The sequence below is a fragment of the Hirundo rustica genome, chromosome 3 (genome assembly GCF_015227805.2).
Source record: "Hirundo rustica isolate bHirRus1 chromosome 3, bHirRus1.pri.v3, whole genome shotgun sequence".
Taxonomy (NCBI): domain Eukaryota; kingdom Metazoa; phylum Chordata; class Aves; order Passeriformes; family Hirundinidae; genus Hirundo; species Hirundo rustica.
Window position 1 is genome coordinate 29,702,483 of NC_053452.1, and position 20,711 is coordinate 29,723,193.

At 44.4% G+C, this 20,711-nt stretch overlaps 2 protein-coding genes across 4 annotated transcripts in view; one reads left to right on the forward strand and one right to left on the reverse strand.

Moving 5' to 3' along the window:
• The window catches only part of SLC4A1AP (solute carrier family 4 member 1 adaptor protein), a 16,354-nt gene extending 14,593 nt beyond the window's left edge, over positions 1-1,761 (reverse strand). Inside the window, exons 1-2 of the mRNA XM_040057532.2 lie at positions 1,222-1,761; positions 330-513 (exon numbers count right to left, since the gene is read on the reverse strand). Of these exons, the coding sequence (XP_039913466.1) occupies positions 330-513; positions 1,222-1,755 (718 nt within the window). The 5' untranslated portion in view covers positions 1,756-1,761. The remainder of the gene's footprint in view (positions 1-329; positions 514-1,221) is intronic.
• Positions 1,380-20,481, forward strand: SUPT7L (SPT7 like, STAGA complex subunit gamma). Of its 3 annotated transcripts, none has more exons than XM_040057731.2 (5): positions 1,380-1,398; positions 2,268-2,929; positions 10,411-10,735; positions 12,176-12,413; positions 15,277-20,481. In XM_040057731.2, exons 2-5 carry the CDS (start codon positions 2,517-2,519, stop codon positions 15,537-15,539), a joined length of 1,239 nt encoding a protein of 412 aa, XP_039913665.1. In that variant the 5' UTR covers positions 1,380-1,398; positions 2,268-2,516; the 3' UTR covers positions 15,540-20,481. The 3 variants fall into 3 exon arrangements, with proteins under 3 accessions (XP_039913665.1, XP_039913662.1, XP_039913663.1); XM_040057728.1 differs by lacking the exon at positions 1,380-1,398 and adding an exon at positions 1,998-2,044; XM_040057729.1 differs by lacking the exon at positions 1,380-1,398 and having other exon boundaries at positions 2,116-2,929.
• Positions 20,482-20,711: the final 230 nt, after the last annotated feature.

Consider the following 20,711-nt stretch of genomic DNA (forward strand, 5'->3'; position numbering starts at 1 on the left):
ATAGAAGTCCCAAGCAGTCAAGTTTCACTTCTTAGGCAAAAGTGTGGACATCATCACAGGAGCAAACCAAAGAGCATTAACTAAGCTCTAAGTTTCATGGTCTTTTATAGGCATAATCAAATTACCTCCTCCTGTCTAAAAGGAGCTCTCCAGATGTTAGCTTGTCACATACCCTTCCTTTTTAACAGCAAAAGGATTAATTTGTACTCCAGAAGTTTGACTGGATTGTGACTCTTGGCAGCCAGTTGGAACATGAACTCTAATATTCAGTGAAAACAGGCTTACAGACCTTCTAATGCACATCAGTCAATTGACACAGCATCACTTACCCATTCCCCACGAGCAGCTCATATCACTATTCTGACTCCTTTCACTCCTCTCCTCTTTCTCATCTTCCTCATCAGAATCCTCTCCCAACATTGTCTTTTCTAATTTTGCTTGCTGCTGCTTGCGTAGTGCCTTCAGTTCAGTCACAGTTAGTTCTGACTCAGACTCCTGGTCCTCTTTGGGTCCCTAAGTCAAAACAGAAAATTAGCAGAACTGTTTTAAAAAACCCCAAGCAAATATTTCTAACACACATGGAGATTACACATAATAACAAGCACACCATTACACTGCTCTTCAAAAAGTGGAATTATTTGACCATAGCTTATGGTTTGCCTTCCATAATATATTAGTTTCATCAGCATTTTCAAAAGCAGGGCAGGGAGAAATAAGCATTACTGTGTACCTGCAGTCAGATGCATCTCACGTATAACTGTAATTAAAATGCTAAAGGCAAAACTTCCCGTCAGAACCACACGGGTGAATCTGAGGAAGGAGCGGCTTCTGAAGTGCGTGTACAGCACACGATGTGCTGCCCAAGACCCTACGAGTACACACTCCCCTTGTTCATAAAGAAATACTAGCTCTTTATTTACTGGGACGTCATACCGTCAGAAAGACATTCCTAATGCACCGCACTGTTGGAGAGAAATACCTTTTGCACTCACTGCACACCAGCAGAACCCGCAGCCTCACACCTCACTGCAGAGCCCGCAGCAGATACCCACAGCTTTTCTCCCAGTAAAACAACGCCGGCAGCGCTGGGCTGCTTCCAAACAGCCTCGCACCTCAGGCAGTCACCCTACGGAGCCGGGAAGACTCCCGAGCCTGGTCCGGGCCAGCCTTTACCGCCCCGCACACGCTCCGGAGCCGCCCCGAGCCCGAACCCCGACGCACCTGCAGGAGGAAGAGGCGGGAGCTGCCGCCGAAGCGCAGCCCGTGGCCCACCCGCACCCGGCAGTAGGTGCGGGGCGGCACCCGCGCCTTGTTGAGGAAGGTGCCGTGGGTGCTGCCCAGGTCGTACACGTAGAACCCGGCGGCATCGGCGCCGCCGGGGGAGCCGCTGGCGCCGCGGTACTGCAGCACGGCGTGGTGCCGCGACACCGACGGGTGCTCCAGGGAGAGGGCGCAGCCGGGCAGCCGCCCCACCAAGAACCAGCTGCTGTCCTCCAGCCGCACCGAGCCCAGCACCACGCCGCCCTTCAGCACCTCCAGCCCGTACCCGGAGCCGGCGGGCGGGCGGCCGCCCCACGGCGGCTCCTCGTAGCGCGGCGCGGGCGGCGCGGCGGCGGCTGCGCGGGCGGCTCCCGGCGCGCCGGGCCCCGGGTCGCCGGGCCCGGGGGCTGCGGGCAGCGGGCGGCTCGGGCGCTTGAAGGCGGCGGGTTCGGCGGGCTCGGCGAGCTCGGCCGCCGCCGCCTCCTCCTCCGCCATCTTACCCGGTCCGTTCCCAAACGGAGTCCTCCGGGCACGAGCGCCGCGGCGCTACAGTGCCAGGGGTAGGACGCAGCGCCGGGGGTCGCTCCGCCGCCGCCCAGCGCAGCCCGGGGCAGCGTGAAGGGCGAGTCAGGGAGGGCGGCGGCGGCGGCGGGCGAGGCGGCTGCGGCGGCGGCGGGCGCTTCCCGCCTCCGGGCTGGAGGAGCGCGGGTGGCGGGGGAGCCGCTCTCGGTGGCGGACCGGGACGCAGTTCCGGCTGGGCGGCCGGAGGGAGCGCGGCCGAGGGGTAGGCGGGGGGCGGGCGAGCCGCGGCCTTGGGGTGCGGGGCAGCCGCGGGCCCGGGGAGGGAAGGAGGGCGAGTGGCGGGCGAATCGAGTGCGGCCCCCGGAATTTCTCCGCGCCGCGGGTCCCGTTCAGCGAGGCCCGGGTGGGCCCGCAGCAGCCCTTGTTACACACAGAAACAATTTCCGTCTCACGAGTGCGTTTGTTTGTGTCCCCTCTCCCCTCAGGAAAAGCCGCGATGCGATCTGTAAACTGCCGGAGTGGCAGCCTGATGCCGTCGAGGACGCTGCGCTGCCCAGCGAGGCGCTAAGCGACAGCCTGCTCGGCCGCCGTGACTCGAGGTGGTCGGAGCGTCATCCCAGCTCCAGTGTCTGGTGCTGCCCAGAGTGCTTTTCCCTGCAACGAGGCTCCTGTGTAGCCGCGGCACTCGGTAGCCTTCTTCTGGGCTCTGAGCACCACAGGTGACCTATGTAAAAATGCTGCGATACTGGGGCGAGATCCCGGTCTCCTCCAACCAGGCCAACCGCAGCTCCTTTGACCTGCTGCAGCGCGAGTTTCGTACTGTGGAAGTCCAGGACCCACCCCTGCACCAGCCGTCTGCGAACAAACCCCGTCCCACCACCATGCTGGACATCCCCTCCGAGCCCTGCAGCCTCACCATTCACACCATCCAGCTCATCCAGCACAACCGGCGCCTGCGCAGCCTCATCGCCGCGGCTCAGGCTCAAAGCCAGCAGCAAGCAGAGGGCATAAAAACTGAAGAGAATGAACCCCTGCCATCTTGTCCGGCCTCCCCACCTCTCCCTGATGATCTGCTTCCTTTGGATAGCAAAACCCCCAAAATGCCATTTCAGCTGAGGCACAGTGACCCAGAGAGTGATTTCTACAGGTGTGTTGGTATTTCTTTAGGTTAGTTCTTGGCTGAAGGAAGGATGAGCGTTTTAAAAGATATATGTCATTGTGTTGATTCCCTTAGGCTGAAGGGTCAAGCAGCTGTATGTAAAGTATTAAACAGGCTTTAGGAAGGAAATACTTGGATTTTTCCTGTGTGAATAACATGCACATTGCTCTCCTTTGCTTCCTGTCTGTAAAATGTGGATGTGTGGTGCTGTTTTCTGTCTTGTTAGTGCTACGCTAAATGCGTGTGCATGGTCTTGTCTGTGGTATTTCAACACTTTTAGTTTAGGACATAAAGGCTCTTCTGTTCAGACCACTTAGAACTAAAATTGTGTTACTGTAGTTGAAAATCCAGAAAACACATGACTAGGTTTTGGCTGTTCAGCTGTAGGTTCTGAAAAGATGTATTTGATAATGTATTTGTAAGATTTCGGTGGCTGAGGACCTGTGGCACAGTGACTGTCACATTCCACTCAGTTTGGCGGCCTTCCAGTCAGAGTTGGAAATGAATACAAGTGAAGGGAATTCTTGTCTCTGCTACTGGCTCCACCAGCTGGAGAAAGTGTAAAGAAAATTTTACACTGCTTCTACCTCTGCTGCCAGCCTTTGATTAAATAGTATTGCCACCACTGCCTGTCTGTCCCCGTGACGGCACTAATTTCACAAGGAGGTTTTGCATTTCTTGCAAGATCTTACAGTACTTCGTAGGTTATGTGTGTTTAAATTAAGGGATTAATCCTTGCTGCTATGTGCACTAACGAACATTTTGAGGGAGAGGATAATACATTTTAGTTTTTAAAATGGGTAAATGTGCATCGATGGAATATAATTTACTGGTTAAATGCCACTGAGATCTTTAATGGCCTGAGGTTGTATAAAATGAATTTTATTGAAAGATGTTGCATTTGGTAACAGAGACTCTCTGAACAGTAGAGTGATTCTGGAGGAACATTGTCATTCTTCTCAGAAGATTCAAAGTAATTGGCAGAGAGGGGTGAAGGGAAATGCAGTTGTGTGAGTAGTCAGGCCTTGTGTCTCCTGCACCGTGGCCCTGTGGTTTCTGGAACTGAGAAGTGTCCTGTTCTGTCCTCCTCAGTGGCTTCAGCTCGAAGTTCAGTTTTCTATGGCTCTGGCCATGTTTTGAGGGCTGCTTTGTCTTTTTGTTGTTCCTTTGGAGTTTCTGGGGTCCGGGTAAAGAAATGTTATTTAGTGGTCAGCCACGTGGGGGAGTGTAAGGACTACGTTGTGGAAAGTAGAGAGACAGTTTTGAAATGAAATGTTTTGCGGCTGACAGGGTGGATTTATAATGAGCTGCAGCGTATTCTAGAATTTAATTGCGCGCTTGCTAACCCAAACACATTTATGCTTTTCCAGGGGCAAGGCTTTGAGTTTATTGTTGCATGTTTGTTCTTAACTGTTTTGAGACAAATGACTTAAGAATAGCAGCTGTTCCATAGGTGCTGTTCTAGTAGCAAAAATGAAGTTCTGTGATTTGCTGATGCCTCTGAGTGTGCAAAATCAAATTAAAGGAAGAACATTCTTCCCCTGATATAACATGGTAGTGCTTAAATCTATGCTGCCTTCTGAAGTACAGTTGTCAGAATTACAGCATTTAGATAAATCTATATTCTAATTCTGTTTTTCTTGGTCAGTAGCCTGGGTCTGAGAAGTATTGTATAGGTACATGTAGATACGGAAAGAAAAGAGGATAAGAGTAGCCAGCCTGAATCAGATCACAGGTTTAGTTACTGTTTCCCTGTTACTCATTTTCATGCTTTGACACTTTGTCCCCATGTCTTTTAGTTTGTTATCCCCTGAATCGGTTTTTTTTTTCCCCTGTCGGCCCGGTTTGTGTAACCCCTACCTCCTCATATGATGAGGGAGAGGCAGAGCTTAATTTATAGCTGTTTGTGAGTTGGTTTGGTTTTATCAACCCCCCAAAGTCTGTACTAACAATAGTTTATAATCACTACACTATTCCTCTCCTACAGTTTACAGACTGTTTCTAAATATGTTAAGAAAACATGATGAAAAATATGTTGATTCTGGCACAGATCCCCCAGGGAAGACCTGGACTCCATAGTGGAGATCTCTGGACTCCATAGTGGAGATCTCTGATCTACTTGCTTGTTGATAGATTTGGAGAACTCTGGTAGGTTTGTGAAGCAGGTTTTACAGTTAAAAAAGCTCTCTGGGTTCTTTCTGAGTGTAACATATTTACTTGTGTGTCCTCTAGTTCTTCGAATTTCCCCGATGCTCCAAAATATATCCATGCCTGCAGTTTTCCACATCTCTTCTGAACGTATTAAAATAAATTGTTTTCACATTTTCTCTCTTCTGGTCCTCATGAGCCGAGGCAGTTTAAAGCAAGAGGTGACTCACCACAGCTATTCAGCTGTTTCATCCTTGCATTCCTTTAGTATTCTTGAATGAGGTACCATCTGCTCCTGATGATGTTACAGTTCTTGGGATGCACAATAAGGGATTAAAGTTTGGTTTTGCTTGGTGGAGAAATAGAAAAGAAGCTTTAAGTGTAATTGATGGAGAATGGGTACGAAACTGTGGACTTGAAAGTACCATTTTGACAGGAGACCCTTACCATATAACAGCTGCTAGCTTTTCCATCTTCTCTGCTCAGCTTCCTCAGATTAGCATGCATCCATCTTCAAAGGAAGCCTGACCTGCTCACGTGGCTCTTCTTGTGTGTGCGTGGTTGGGTTCTCTTAAAAGATTTCTCACTCATTTGGTCATTTGCATTCCTGGCCACATTGGATTGCATTGAAAGGTAGTCTGTAAACAAAACTGGGAGTTTGCAATGGGAAGACAGCTCTTGGCAGAAAGGACTTGCAGTGAAGAAATGTCTGTATAGAAGTAGAGGAGTACGTGTCAGTGGGATAGCAGTTTTAATGCAGGGAAGGATTTGGAGCAGTGTGATTAAAGTGGGCAGAGGAGACTTCCCCTGATGGTCTAAGTGCTTTGGCTTCGCCCATTTCAAAGCTGGTCTGAGTTACGCCACTGGGACCCAATTTATTTTTGCCATTATCTAATGAGCATTTTCTTTTCATAACTGTGCAGCCTTCTGTAGATGTAGCAAAGGTATTTAAAAAGGCTCTTTTCTGAAAGAAAACAACTTTCTGGTTTGAGTTAGTGTGCTGTGTTCTTCGGTGTTCTCTCTGACTAGAGTATCTTGTTTCTGCAATGTTCTCCTTTATTTTACTGCTTTGGGAAAATGGCTCTAAAGCAGCCTTGTTGCAGCTCATTTGGTAGAAATTCAACTTCACAGCATAATGTTTCATCAAATTGTCCTGTTCATAAAGAAAACAGTCCCTCCCTCCATCTGCTGCTGGCTTATGCTCACCTGGGAGGAAGCAGGGCACTTCAATCCATTCCTGCAGCTGATTGAACCTCAGCTGCTGATCCTTGTGCTGACTTAGCCTGTCCCCTGAAGACACTTACATGAGAAAGGAACCATGAGCTCCCCTTCCCTCTAAGGAAAACAGCCTTACAGGAGAGGAGCTTGGAGGAATGGATTGTGCTGCCTTTGTGGGGTGGCTCGTTGTCACTTAACTGACTGACACAGAAAGTGGGTCTTTTGAGAGTTCTGAAAACTGGCTAAATCACCAAATAAATCTGGTTGGTATAAATGGACACTGTTTTCTTGTCTTCTGTTGTGAAGTTCTGCCTGTTTTTGGTAGCGGTGGGAGAAAGCTGGCCTTTGAGTCTAATGAATTTGTAGCTTCACAGGTAGATTTCTGTCTGGAACATCATCTAGTGTTGGTGACCCGTATATAAAATATATAGCACTCTGTTAGAAATACAAATTTGAAGAGCAGCAAGTTGGCCAGTATTTGTGATATACTATATATTCTGTAGAGGAGATCACCTCCAAGTCACAGACTTAATTCCCTATCCTGCTAAACTCTGGTGACAAAATTTCAGGGATTAAGGATCTCTTGTTTACCTGTAGATGTATGACCAAGCCTTTCAGGAAAAGAACAAAGTTCTGCAGGGGTGGCATTCTGTGTAATGATAATGTCTGGATGGGTGCTTTTTTGTGCTGAGTATCTGGATGAAATCTAAGTCCAACACTCTTTAGCTGTGATCATCAGGGAAAAGAGGAAGTTTGCTTGTCCTTTTTGGGAAGGCTTGACATTAGATAACTGCTTTCAGCATAAATGTGTCTATATGACGGTTTTTCTTCATGTGCATTCTTACCAGAGGGTACCTGGAAATTAAAGGAGATGAAGAAAAATTATTTTCTTTGTTGGTTTCTATTAACATCTACAACAACATTTCAATTTTTGCTCTCTGTTCTGGCTTTTAATCATATTTCTCTGTTGTTTATTATGAGATGTATGACCAAGCCTTTCAGGAAAAGAACAAAGTTCTGCAGGGGTGGCATTCTGTGTAATGATAATGTCTGGATGGGTGCTTTTTTGTGCTGAGTATCTGGATGAAATCTAAGTCCAACACTCTTTAGCTGTGATCATCAGGGAAAAGAGGAAGTTTGCTTGTCCTTTTTGGGAAGGCTTGACATTAGATAACTGCTTTCAGCATAAATGTGTCTATATGACGGTTTTTCTTCATGTGCATTCTTACCAGAGGGTACCTGGAAATTAAAGGAGATGAAGAAAAATTATTTTCTTTGTTGGTTTCTATTAACATCTACAACAACATTTCAATTTTTGCTCTCTGTTCTGGCTTTTAATCATATTTCTCTGTTGTTTATTATGAGATGTATGACCAAGCCTTTCAGGAAAAGAACAAAGTTCTGCAGGGGTGGCATTCTGTGTAATGATAATGTCTGGATGGGTGCTTTTTTGTGCTGAGTATCTGGATGAAATCTAAGTCCAACACTCTTTAGCTGTGATCATCAGGGAAAAGAGGAAGTTTGCTTGTCCTTTTTGGGAAGGCTTGACATTAGATAACTGCTTTCAGCATAAATGTGTCTATATGACGGTTTTTCTTCATGTGCATTCTTACCAGAGGGTACCTGGAAATTAAAGGAGATGAAGAAAAATTATTTTCTTTGTTGGTTTCTATTAACATCTACAACAACATTTCAATTTTTGCTCTCTGTTCTGGCTTTTAATCATATTTCTCTGTTGTTTATTATGAGAAACAGGAAAACAAGAGAAGAAGACATAAGAAAAACAAAACCAAATTGATTTGCCTTACCAAGAGCAAGAGATGGAGATTTTGATTTGAATACAGTATCTGAAATATCTTTCCTCTCTGCCTTTAATTGATTAGATTTCAAGTTGATTATATGCCTTCCAGCATAGTGACCTAGCTGCATTTTAATGCTCACAATTAGTTTCTTTTCTTCTATGAGTTTAAAAGACATACAATATTCTCTGCTGCTTCTGAACAGTGATATGCATTACTGAATCACTGTTTTACACTGCTTTGCAGGTGGCTGAGTATCCTGCTTGGGATTGCCAAAAATCTGTGTAATTTAAGTTTATCCACGCTATTTTTGGTGAATGTTTCTGTATTAATAGTAGCATGGCATTCAGTTTTGATAGTATAAGATGATCTCCACTGCTGGCTGCTGGACAGCTAGGTGTCCTTTATATAAAAAAAGAGATTATTTTTTATTGACATGAATTTTAAGGATTGTTTTCTGGTTGATTTTCTTTGATGGTGGTTTATTTCTGTTGTAAACTCTTGGTCCTGGTGTTGTGTGAGACATATGGCTGTTTGTGAGCTTCAGAATTCTGCTGCTGAGGTGGAGAGGGGAGTGAGGGAGATGTAAAAATAGTATGGGTTATAAACTTGGTTTATAAAGAAGCTGATGATCTTTTAATTCATCCTGTCAGGGTGCCTGCTGTCTTCTTTGCAAAGTAGTTACATAATTAAGTGGAAATTGGGATGCTAGTCATTTTCCATCAATTAATGACTGGGATGAATCCATGACCTAAGATTCACATACTGTTCTTAATATCTACTTAGAAATGTGATCATATGCCACTCTTAATATAGTGTGATTCCCTCTTTATTTGAATAATCAGGAAGTGTTGCGCTGGCGTTCTTAAAACTGAATAATTTTCATCCTGGTAGCTCTAAGTTTCACCTTTCTTTTCACTCCTCTTCACTTTTTTACTGCTGTGTTTCAGTGGTTTTACTGCTGTGTTTTCTGTGTCAGCTCTGAGGATCAGAGGGAGCTGAGGCTCTGTGGCCCAACTTCTCAGTGAGACTGAAGGGAACCTCATGAGTTGTTGGAGAGACAGAGTAGTAAGGATTTTATCAAGCCATCAATACTGTCTGTGTGCTGTTAAATCAGGTCCTTCTACTGGAAAGAGTGTATGTGATATGCCGTTATCTAGGGTTAACAGCGAGGAGAATCTCCGGGTGCCATGCGGAAGATGTTGGGAGAAATTGATCAGAAACAAATGAAGAGTGAAATTGTTCCCTTAATTCTGCCCCCGGTGCTGAATGGAGTGTAAAAAAATGTATCATACTTAGCAGTAATGGAATTTCATTTTTTGACATCAGTGTTTGAAGTCCATGTTACTGACACGGGCAAATAGATTACATGCACTTAATTGTAAGTTGAGAAATCTGGTAGATACACGTTTCCCTACCGGAGGCCTTGCCTTGACTCCTCTGGGGAATATCTATTTGTTAACTCATGTGATGAAAAATTCGGTTGGCTGACTGTAAGTGAATGATGTTTGAAGTGCTCATGTCAGTTGTTCTCCATCTCCTCCATCCTGTGTAGTCATTCCTTCCTGCTTAGCAACAGAGGAGGGAGGTCTTAAACCCGAGACCAGGGAATGGTGCTTTATGACCAAACTTTTCCAGGCCTCCTCCCAGGGCCTGGTGTTCACATCTTAGGTTGCATGTGGGGGTACTTCTTTCAGTGTCATGCTTAGTGACTGTCTGCTGGAAATGAGGGCAGAGAAACATGTCTTTTTGGCTACAGCGTACCTCTATGAAATGTGTGTGTGTCCCATTTCTTGCTTTTTTTATGTGTGTCTTTTGCTTTAGAAATTCCAGTCTTGTCTATCCCAGAAGCCTTTGTCTCTGACTATTAGGCCTGTGACATCAGAGATAATAAGGCAGAGCAATGTGATTAACTGAGAGGGGAAGTTATTTGCATTCATGTTGTTTAAAATGCCTTTTTTTGTTTGTGTCAAGGACCCATTTAATTCACATCTCCAGGAGAAAAGCTCTTGGATGGGAAGGGAGATGCGTAAGGGTTCAGAGGATTTGCCTCCCACATTCATGAATCACCCAAAGAATCTTGTGGCATTAGAAGGGAAAATGAAACTTGGAAGTGCTGATTTGGAGGGAGGGAGAGGAGGAAAAGCAGATAAACACTTACTAGGTAGATATGTAACCGAGAAGCTGTAGACAACCCAAAGCCCCTGCTTTCCCTTTGTACATCACCTTATTACTGACAATGTCTCTTCAACTGATCCAGTCCTTCAGTTTTTGTGTGCTGTTTTTGTCTTTTCTATATTTTAGAGGAAAAGGAGAGCCAGTGACAGAGCTGAGTTGGTCCTCCTGCCGGCAGCTTCTGTACCAGTCGATGGCCACCATCCTGGCGCACACGGGCTTTGAGTGCGCCAACGAGAGCGTCCTGGAGACGCTGACGGACATCGCCCACGAGTACTGCCTCAAGTTCACCAAGCTGCTGCGCTTCGCTGTGGATCGAGAGGCTCGGCTCGGGCACACCCCTTTCCCTGACGTCATGGAGCAGGTCTTCCACGAGGTGGGCATTGGCAGCGTGCTCTCACTGCAGAAGTTCTGGCAGCACCGCATTAAGGATTATCACAGCTACATGCTTCAGGTGAGAAGGGCTTTAGGGGTTTGGCGGCACCAAGAAATGTTGTACCCCCAGTACAGTTGCTTATTCCTGGGGCAAGTCCTGAGTCTTACTGAGGGGAAATCTGACTGGGTTTGGGGAGGAGTCATCAAAGGAAAGAGAAGGGGAACTTTTTGGCTGGAAGACAGAACCCCTTATCTGTCTTCCTAGTGAGACCAAGGATGCTCTACTGATGGCTTGCCTGAATTTAAGAAGAGTCCTCCAGCTCTTGAAATACCCAGTCAAAATTACCAAGTAGAGGTAAAATCAGAACTGTCTGATGAGCTGAATTTTCTCGTTTAGTGCGATATTTGGCTGGTTAACATGTTGGAAAATGTGTAAGCAGACATAAATTTCTAGGCTGTAGAGTGGTTTGTGTTCACTTTAGCAAGGAGTGACTTCCATAAGCTTTAGGAATGTAGGGTAGTATTTTACTGATCTGAGTTGTCACACAGGTGCTACCTTCTTCTTATATAAAAATAACAACCTAAAGAGTTGTCTTTGTTAGAAACATTCCTGGTCAAAATGCCAGTACTGTTCATTTTTGTTCGAATGTTTTTGTTCAGACATTGTGTCCTTTTGGAATCTGGGTTTTCTGCATCATCCTGCTGCTGCAGTTCACGCTCACCCTGCAGCTGATCAATGTCTTAACAATCATTGTTCTTTATGCAGGACTGAGGTCCACAGTGGCACCTTTATTTGGAAGTATATCTAGAAAGGGGAAATAGGCTTTGCTCTTCTTTTTCCTCCTTTCTTCTGCTGTTTGAAAGTCTTGCAATTTCCCTGAGCACAGATCACTGACTGTTGGGTTTTAGTGGTATAAACAAGTATTTGTTAGAAGCAGATGAAATCTGAAATGTTTAAATTTAATTGTTTACTGTTGTTAAGTTTCTGGAAGTACAGGGTAGTTCTAAATCTCATTCCTGTATTTGTTTCACTTCTCTAACTGGAGAAAACTTCTATGTTTTTTGCTGTAAATGTAACAGAATATACTCAAGCTTTGCCCAGTGGTGACTACAGGGCTGTTGAAGATCTGAGGTGCTTGGTTTCTAATGCTTGGGCAAATTTGCTACTGTAGGATGGGGACAGTCTTATAGGTAAAACCAGTGAGACACTGCTTTTGTTTCATGCTCTGTTTAAATTTCTGAGCCTCATCATCTCTATTTATAAAATGGAGGTGTTCATGTTTATCAGTCAGATGTTAGTGGATTAAACCTCTTATTAAAGTCCCTTATTACAGCACAGAAGGTGCACTTAAAGGGGGAAAAAAATCTCTTGTGTAGCTGCTAAGTTGTTTACTTGCTCATTCAGGTCAGATGTTAATAATGTTCAGGGAACAGAGTGCACTACAACGTAATTGCCATCAGATCCTCTGAAGTCACTCTCACCTTTCTGGCCTCTTTCTCACCTGCTGATCTTTAACAGGTTAGCAAGCAGCTCTCTGAAGAATATGAGAAGATTGTCAACCCTGAAAAGGCAGCAGAAGACACAAAACCTGTGAAGATTAAGGAGGAACCTGTTAGTGATATTACTTTCCCCATAAGTGAAGAGCTGGAGGGAGATCTGGCTTCTGGTGACCAGTCTTTGCCTGTTGGAGTTCTTGGAGCTCAAAGCGAGCGCTTCTCTGCCAACTTGGAAGTAGAAGCTTCCCCACAGACTTCAGGTAAGGGTTTCTTGCTTCTCCTGGAAACAGTCCTTCAGCAGTTTCATGTGATCTTGTTTCCCCTGGTTAGGTTTGGATTTGTGTCCAGAAATTCATATTCCTGCAAACTTGAAAGCCACGTTCCTTACACAGTTTAGGCACTGAATGAATTCTGGAGATAGGAATGGTACTTGGTGCTGTCCTCCATATTCAGAAGTTACCCTGGTAATGACAGTCCCTGTTTTATGAAAGCTTGTCAGTGACTTATGTGGAATGGGGTCCTGGAAATCCCTCCTAGCATCTCTACCCCAAAGCCTGCTGTACTTGGCTGAGGCCATGGAAAGTGAAATGGGGAGTGAATTAGTGGGGTTATGGAGACTGAACTCTCTTCCTCAAAGTGCCATCCCTTGACGGCATTGAAGCACACTGGTGGCAAGCATGGGAGAATCTGCTGTGGCCGTGCCTGCTCTGTATCTACACAGAAGTTTCATTTTTTTCACTGTTTGGTGAAGCTGAACATCTTGGAATGAAAAAGAGGCAGTTTTGATTTTGCACAGAACCGTCTGAACTCTGCAAGTCCCTGCTATGATAACTGTTTCACTTAAAAATCTGGTTAAAAAACAATGAAGCTTGTCCTCCTATTAACCCTAAGCTAAGTAGCATATATAGTGAGGTTAGAGTGTCCCTCTGAGTCCATTAGTTTTTTTGCCTTGTGATGACTTTTAAAAAACGTAAATCCATCTAATGTTTTTCTGAAAGCTCATATTGCTTTCCATATCACCTCTGAAATGTGAAGTGTTTGCAGTTTTGTGGGAGAAGGAACAGCAGATTCCTCTGGCCCGTCCAGGGTTGTGAGTGATTCATCTGGAATCATCTTTGTATTAGCATCTGCCACTTGAGACCCAGAGGTTAGCACACTAGCTGTATATTAAATGCCTCTTGCTTCTCTCATACAGAATTGATGTTTTCTAATTAAGAATACAAGTGCTCTGTTCCTCCCTGAAAATCCCTCTTCACTTTACAAGAGCCTTTGGAAATCTCATCTGTGAGAAGTTCCAGTCTAGACCTGGGCAGGCTGGAGAGTTGTAATATCCTAAGGAGCAAGAAAAAGCTGCTGCAATTAGAACACCGTCATCTCGAAATGCAGGTGTGAGGACTGCAGAGAGGGCAGCAAGGCTTCAGTATCTGAGGGCAAAACTCTCATTACAGCCTTCCATGTTCTTCCTGTGTTTTTGTGGATGCCTGACATTGCAGTTGTGAGCTGGCTGCTTACTTTCATTGCAGCTGGAGAAATGGAGGCAAACTTGTTCCCGTTCCTCTGCCTCTCAGGATAACATAAAGATTAGCTTATTTGTGAAGTACTTTGAAGTTAAAGTGCTTTGAAGATGAAACATCCTGTGTTGATGCTTAAGTACTTTTAGTCATTAGTGACTCTCTTAGTGACAGGTGACAGAGCTGCAAGGAGTAAGGCTGAGCACGAAGAGCAATTGATGAAGGAAAGACAGAGTTTAGTTTAGTGAGCACCTCGGATTATTATGTAGACTGGAGCTGTAACTCTGGAACCGATAGCATTTTAATGATGTGTCCATTGTTGACAGGGATGCATTTACTTTTGATTAACATAGGAAGGACTTCCCTTAAGGTGACTGAGCTAATGTAAGCTGTATTATCAAAAAGGTCTCATAAACCTTGGTTTTGGCTAAGCTGATCTGGAAAGGATTCCTGACTTCTTCATATAGGAGAATTCTTGGCACAGACACGTGTTGGAACATTTGTTCTCTTTGTCATTTCTACCAATAACGGCATATTGTTACTAGTATGTTGATAACAGGGAATGGCCATAAGTACAAGAGCTTTGGTTGTGCCTTCAAACTGTAGCCATGCTCTATGAGACATGAAGTTCGGACAAGTTACCAAAAATGGTTGTTTATTATATTTATTTATTTATTTATTTATTTTAATTTTCGATGCGAACTTAAACGCCGCACAAGGGAGAGAAGATTTCACAGTTTATTCAGTTTTGGTCTGTTTATGCCCATCTCAGCAAAGAGACCAATTAGTGTATTTTTAATAGGATTTTTGTCTCACTTTAAACTTAAACAGAAATAATGCAATCTGTAATTACTTCTCTCGGGGAGAAAACATTTGCTGTTTTCAAGGAATATGGTTTGGTAATTTGTACAGAAAATCCTCAGTCATTGCTCAGATTGCACACTAGTCCAGAAGCGTTTTATAAAATAGTGGGGTGGGGGGAGCTATTTCTCAGCAGGGCATCTGTGAGGTTGAGCCAAAAGGATTTCTTTCCATTCTGCTGAAGGACGGGATGAGACCTATGGGTGTTGAGTAGAAGGAGGCAGGAGGGCAGGTGGCTGACTGCAGCTCTGATGTCTCTGCATTTCAGTGCTAACAGTGGTATTTGGGACTGTTCATCTACCTACTCCTCTGCCTGCTCACTTCACCTGCCCTGCAGAAGCCCAGGATGTCCGATGGTTGCAAGGACCTCATAATGACTTCTGGACTTCCTCAAAGTCCTGCTTCTGCAGGGTCTAGTCCATGTGCTCTTGGTGTACTCCTTGCCCCTGGGACACTCCTTCTGGAGAGTGATGTGAAGTTGCTTCTCATGGAGAAAATCACATGGAGGCTAACAGTGAAAAGATACCATCATATTTTCTGGAGTGGCAGTTGCTGGGCAATTAAATATAAGTCAACAGATATTTTTATTGATCACAGTGCTTGGTGTGCTTTGTTGGTTTTCCACCAGCATAGTTAACCTGTGGCTTTGCTTTTGCTCCACCTTTGCCTTTGCTGCTGTCCTTTGTATCTGCATGCTGTTTGTGATTTATCTTTTTCCTCGGTTACTACTGTGTGCTTTTTCCTTCTCTAGGGGCCGAGGTGAATGCTTCCCCACTGTGGAACTTGGCACAGGTGAAAATGGAGCCACAGGAGAATGAGGAGGCTAATGTACATGGCCACGGGGTCCTAGGCAGTGATGTCTTTGAGGAGCCAATGTCAGGCATGAGCGAAGCTGGGATGCCACAAAGCCCCAACGGCTCTGAGAGCAGCTACGGTTCTCATTCTGCTGACAGCCTGATGGGATCCTCACCTGTCTTCAACCAGCGCTGCAAGAAAAAGATGAAGAAGATGTGAAAAGGAACAGTCCTTTTATTTAGTCCTGATAGTGTGCAACAGACACTTGAAAGGAACTAGTAGAGTACTGTGATGATTCCAACACAGGGCTGGCCCTGGTGTGTGAGGGACCTACATAAAATTACTATGAGAGGTTTGATGTGTAGCTCCCCTCTTTGCTGGCTTCTGTACTCTGTCCTGATTCACAAGACTGAAGATCAACCTTTACATTTGGTGGTGGCATGGCTTGCTTTGGCCGATTAAGGAGGAACGTGCCGGTGAAAAGTAGTTGTGAGGAGATGTTCTAAGTTACAGAACCACTGAATAGTTTGGTTTGAGGGGACCCTGTGGGATTTCTACTCCAATCTCCTGCTCAGATCTCAGCCAGTTAGAGCAGTTTGCTAAGGGCTTTGTCCGTTTTGAGTATCTACGAGGATGATGATGCCAAATCTCTCTGGGCAGCATTTTCCCATATTTAGGAACTCTCACAGTAAGGAAAAGAATATATTTGCATCTAGCTGGAATTGCTCATGTTCCAGCTTGTGTTCTCTGCCTCTTGTTCTGTCATTGTTCATCTCTGAGAACAGTCTGACTGCCTTCTCTACTCCAGTTATCAAGGGATTATATACAATGACATCTCTTTTTAGCCTTTTCTCAAGTGTGGAGAAACCCCGTTCGCTGAGCTCTCCTTGCTCGTCCTGTGCTCCATCCCCCAAACCATCTCTGTGACCTTCCACTGTAATTGCTGCAGTGCCCTTGTAAGGGGGAGCACAAAAATGGATGCCATCCTCCAAACGTTATCTCGTGATCGTTAAATAAAGAGGAGTAATAATTTCCCTCAGGGTGCTGGCTACCTGCTCATTGACTGCTGTGGGCAGCAAGAGAGTCCTAAGTCAGGGTATTTGAGCTGGAGAGGCGTCGCTGAAGATGATGGTGATGTAGCGAAGATGCTGTAGCATGGTCTCAGTGCCATTAGCCAGCTCCCTCAGTGCCTTCACGTTCAGCCTGCTGGTTTCCATGGGCCTGTGTTCTCACCCGCTCAGCCTTCCTCTGCTGTAGGCAATGCTTTATGCCTGCATGCTGCTGGAAGGCTCGAGGACCTGGCAGGACTTAAAACAGAGCTTATCAGTGGAAACAGGTGAAAAAGATGTTTAGTACATGAACCCGAAAGTACAAAAAGCATCCTTTGTTACCATATTTCTTGCACTGTTGAACAGTAAATCATATTTTCTTTACTTTAACCTTCCTTTTGCTTCCAGTGTACTTAAAGAAGCCCTTCTTATTTCTTACCAGTTTCAATTCCAGCTGAGCTTTGGCTTTCCTAATTGTTTCTGCCTACTTGGACTGTGTCTCTCTATCTCTGCTGGCCAGCCCATCCTGTCTTCCACTTCTCTGCACCTTTCTGTTTGTGTTTGAGATCAGTCAGGAGTTCGTCAGTCATCTGTGCTGGCCTTCAGTCATGTAATTTCTGCTTGTCAGAAAGGACTTATTTTTTACTTTGAGAAGGCTGTCTTTGAGGATAAAGCAGCACACTTGGGTTCCTTTGGGCAGCCAGGACAGAATTTCCCTTGTGCAGTTCTGGAGACATTCCTTGGATAAACCCAAACCTGTTGACCTAAAGGTACAGGATTCTGTCTTGTACATGTTTCTCAGGATTTTAAATGCCACAATTCTATGTCCTCTGCAGCCAAGAGATTCATGTTCTCCACCAATTCTTCCTTGTTAGAAACAAGACCAGCAGAGCTTACTCCCTAGTTGATTACTTGATCATCTATTCAGGGAAGTTGATGTGGTGTTCTGGAGAGAATGAAACAGCTTTTACTAATGGTGTCAGCCTGTACTGGCAATGCAAACTTTTCCTTTGCCGTCATTGGATTGAGTGCAGCAACTTCAGGCTGGCTGAGCTTTCATATTCAAGGTTGTTATCTTGACAACTTAGTCTGAAACAGAATCTATTTTGCTCCTTGCTTCTATGGCTCAGCTGACTGATGGCATTTTTTTTGTTCTGCACAATCCTCAGTTGATCAACTCGGTCTTTAACTTGATTCAGTGTGTCTCTCTCTCAGAAGAGCTAGAATGAACATGAATCAAGAATGAACAGCCACTTAAACTGGCTTTATACCTGTAACCCCTTGGGATGGTTGAGGGAAATTTACCAAACCTACCATTTATCTTTACAATTGCAGGTTTATCTTTTGAAAGAATGAGCTTCAGGCATAGTATTTTTGTTTCTGTATAACATGCCTGGCCTTAATTCTTTTTTCCTAACTGTATTTCTCTTCCACTTTATAGAAGTGAAATCCAAACATAAAATTCCTCAATGTCTAATAAGAATGTGTGACCATAGGCTTTTATGGACAATGGAGTTAAAATTGTTCATCACGGTTTTAAAGGTCTCTCCTGGGGGGTAAATTCTCACTATTTTAAGCCTAGTCAGTAGTGGAAGAGCATACCAGGAAATCTTTATTTTGATTCCCCCTGAGTCACCATTAGCCAAGCTGCAATGTCCCTGTTTTCTCAGCTGTAAAAAAAGACTAGTAATATTTGCCTTTCAGAAGTGTGTTTGAGATTTAGTTACTCTGCAAGAAAAAGGTACAGTAATGATTCTGAGAGTTTCGTGAGAGCTGCAAGCTTTTACTCCACTTCAGTTGGACTGTTCCTGGCTGGAGAATGCTTAGATGGTCACTGAAATGTTCTATATGATGCAGATTTTAAGTAAAATGGCTGATCACAAAGAAGTACAGCACAACTCTGCTCTTCAACTGCCAGGTACAAGGAAGGCATTGGGCTGGTACGTTCTCACTCAGCTTTAGGTGTCTGCATCTAAACTTGTTCCTTTGGGCCACACTTGCAGCTGAAGAGAAATAATCATTCTTAGGTCACTGTCCTTTTGGCCTTGAGGTAGAAGTATAAAGCAGGTTGATTGAATGGCATTTTTAGAAATGTCTGTTTTTCCTTTGTGTGCCCTAAAGTGATTTCAACTTGACTACCTTAGCTGAAGACATCCACACTGTCAGTGTATGAGTTCAGTGACATGATTTAAGCCTTTCCTGGATGGGAATCAGAGATTTCCTCCTGCTGGGGCCAGTGCTTTTTCTTTTCTGCACATTTACTAGAGCTTGCTGTTCAAACGGTAGTAGAGGGCTAAGAGCAGGCTGCCCATCTCAGTTAAACCAGCAGATCCAGCATTCCCCACAACACACAGAATGTGCCAGGATGGGGCCCTGAGGCTCAGCCTGATTTGCCCCTTGTGTCTTTGGCACTGTTTGTGAACACCTGTCATGGGGCCTTTCTCTGTAGGTGCTTTGCAAACTGGTTCTTCTAGTACTGTTCTTGCAGCCAGGGCACTTACGCCAAGTCCATTGGACTATTTTCGGGAGCCAAATGACAGAGTGAGTGCTGCCAGCATTGCTTGCTCATTTGCAAGGTTTCAAGTGGGCTAAAAATGAAAATTTAGTGTTCTCCAGGGCTTTGGTTAAACCTCCCAAGTGTTAATCTTAAGTGCTTTCTCTGTATTGTTCACGTGCAGATGTTCTGTCTTAACTTTTGTGATTTTTTTTTTTTCACATCCCTTTTCCACACTATTTCCAACCCATTTTACCCTGTAACACACACTCTGCAACAAACCAAGCCTGAGTGCTTCAAGTGTGATTAAATATAGTGCATATTCACTGTCTTTTGAGTCAGCTGTGTTGCAGTGTCAGGGAGAAGTGCTGTTGATTCTCTTTGGGATGCATGTTCATGCAGAGGTGAGAAACCCACCAGCGTCATTTAAAAATGAAGGCAGAGTAATAGCTGCACCTCCTGTTCCCCCACTGTGCTAAGGGTTGCAGCTGACTTTTGTGTGCTTGATGTTTCCTTTTATGCATGTGGAAGTTTTACCTTCTGGGTGAACCCTCTGCCTCTGAAGGCTTTTGGTTCTTAGAGTTACAGTGGTGTTCATCATGCATGAAATAGTGAAATTTAAAAACGAGCTCACAAAGTCAGACACAGACAATATGTTCTTTTGATGAATCAAAAAGGATTTTGCTAGGTGTTAATGCAGCCTTGGGCAACTAGTGAGGTCTGTTCATTGACCATGTAATCCCCAAATTTTCAACCACAGTGAGATTATGCAGTGGGTTGGAATGAAGCTCTGCTCTCTCAGTTGCTGTTTCTTGCTAGTGGCTGGTGAAGCACTCTGCTGACCCACCTGCTTCAACAGTCTGCAGTTTTTGCAGTTCTTTCATCTTTGTCCTTTCTCTTTCCAAAAGTGGGTGGATGAAAAATGGGAATATTGAATATTGACCATGTCCATATCCAGTAGCATCGATGTCTTACCGTGATTTATTTTGCCATGATTGAAATTGGTAGGAACTTTGATATCAATTTGGAGAGCAGGATCTGTAAATTACTTGGCTTTTGAAGTGTTTTGCATAGGAATCATACAGGATTGTAGTTGAGAGAGCACTGTGTATCATCTTCCTTTTCCCCTCTAGCAATTCGTTTTTATTTCTTTCAAGAGTTTTGCCTGGTACCCAGTAAAGTTCACTGCATAAATGGCAGTGTAACAACTTATGTGTACGGCTTTATGTCAGGCTATGCTACCCAGTGATTTAATTCCAAGGCCATCCATGCTAATTTGAATATGCATAATGCTGTGCAGAAAAAGAGATGTTTCCTGCATAGAAACGTACATTTTAAAAAGAAAACAGGAAAATAAGATTAGGTAGGGTAGGTGAGGCCAATCTGATTATGTGCTCAGTTCTGAGACTAATGCACATGTTATGTGTGAAGGATGTTTTACTTAAAATGTTTTTGTACATGCGTGTGAAAGATATATGTAACTTTGCTTTGTGTTTATATGGAACAAAATTACTTAGAAATATTTCAGGGTTGGGTTTTTTCCCTTGCTCTCCTGGAGAGAGTTGCTTTGTAATTTCTAAGAAAATAAATAAAAATATTTGGAAATAAAAATTCTAAAGGCCTTGTGTGTAGTTTTTGGTTTGTTTTGGAGAATGATGCTGTGAACACAGAAGTTGGTCTTGGGGTTCTGTTTACCCATATGTGGGATCTGGAGACCTTTTGCAGGCCTGAATAAGGTACTGGGATGATATATCAGTGTTAATGTCACAGCCAGGAAGACAAGAAATGCTATTCAAGGATGTGGCCCGGGAAAATGGAAATCTTATTTTGCACAGGTGCCAGTGTTAG

What these genes read in the sequence shown, in the direction of transcription:
- SUPT7L (XM_040057731.2), top strand. Translation starts at nt 2,517, where the DNA reads ATGCTGCGATACTGGGGCGAGATCCCGGTCTCCTCCAACCAGGCCAAC. An exon ending in CCAGAGAGTGATTTCTACAG is followed by an intron (nt 2,930 to 10,410) that starts GTGTGTTGGTAT and finishes TCTATATTTTAG; the next exon opens with AGGAAAAGGAGAGCCAGTGA. An exon ending in AGCTTCCCCACAGACTTCAG is followed by an intron (nt 12,414 to 15,276) that starts GTAAGGGTTTCT and finishes TTCCTTCTCTAG; the next exon opens with GGGCCGAGGTGAATGCTTCC.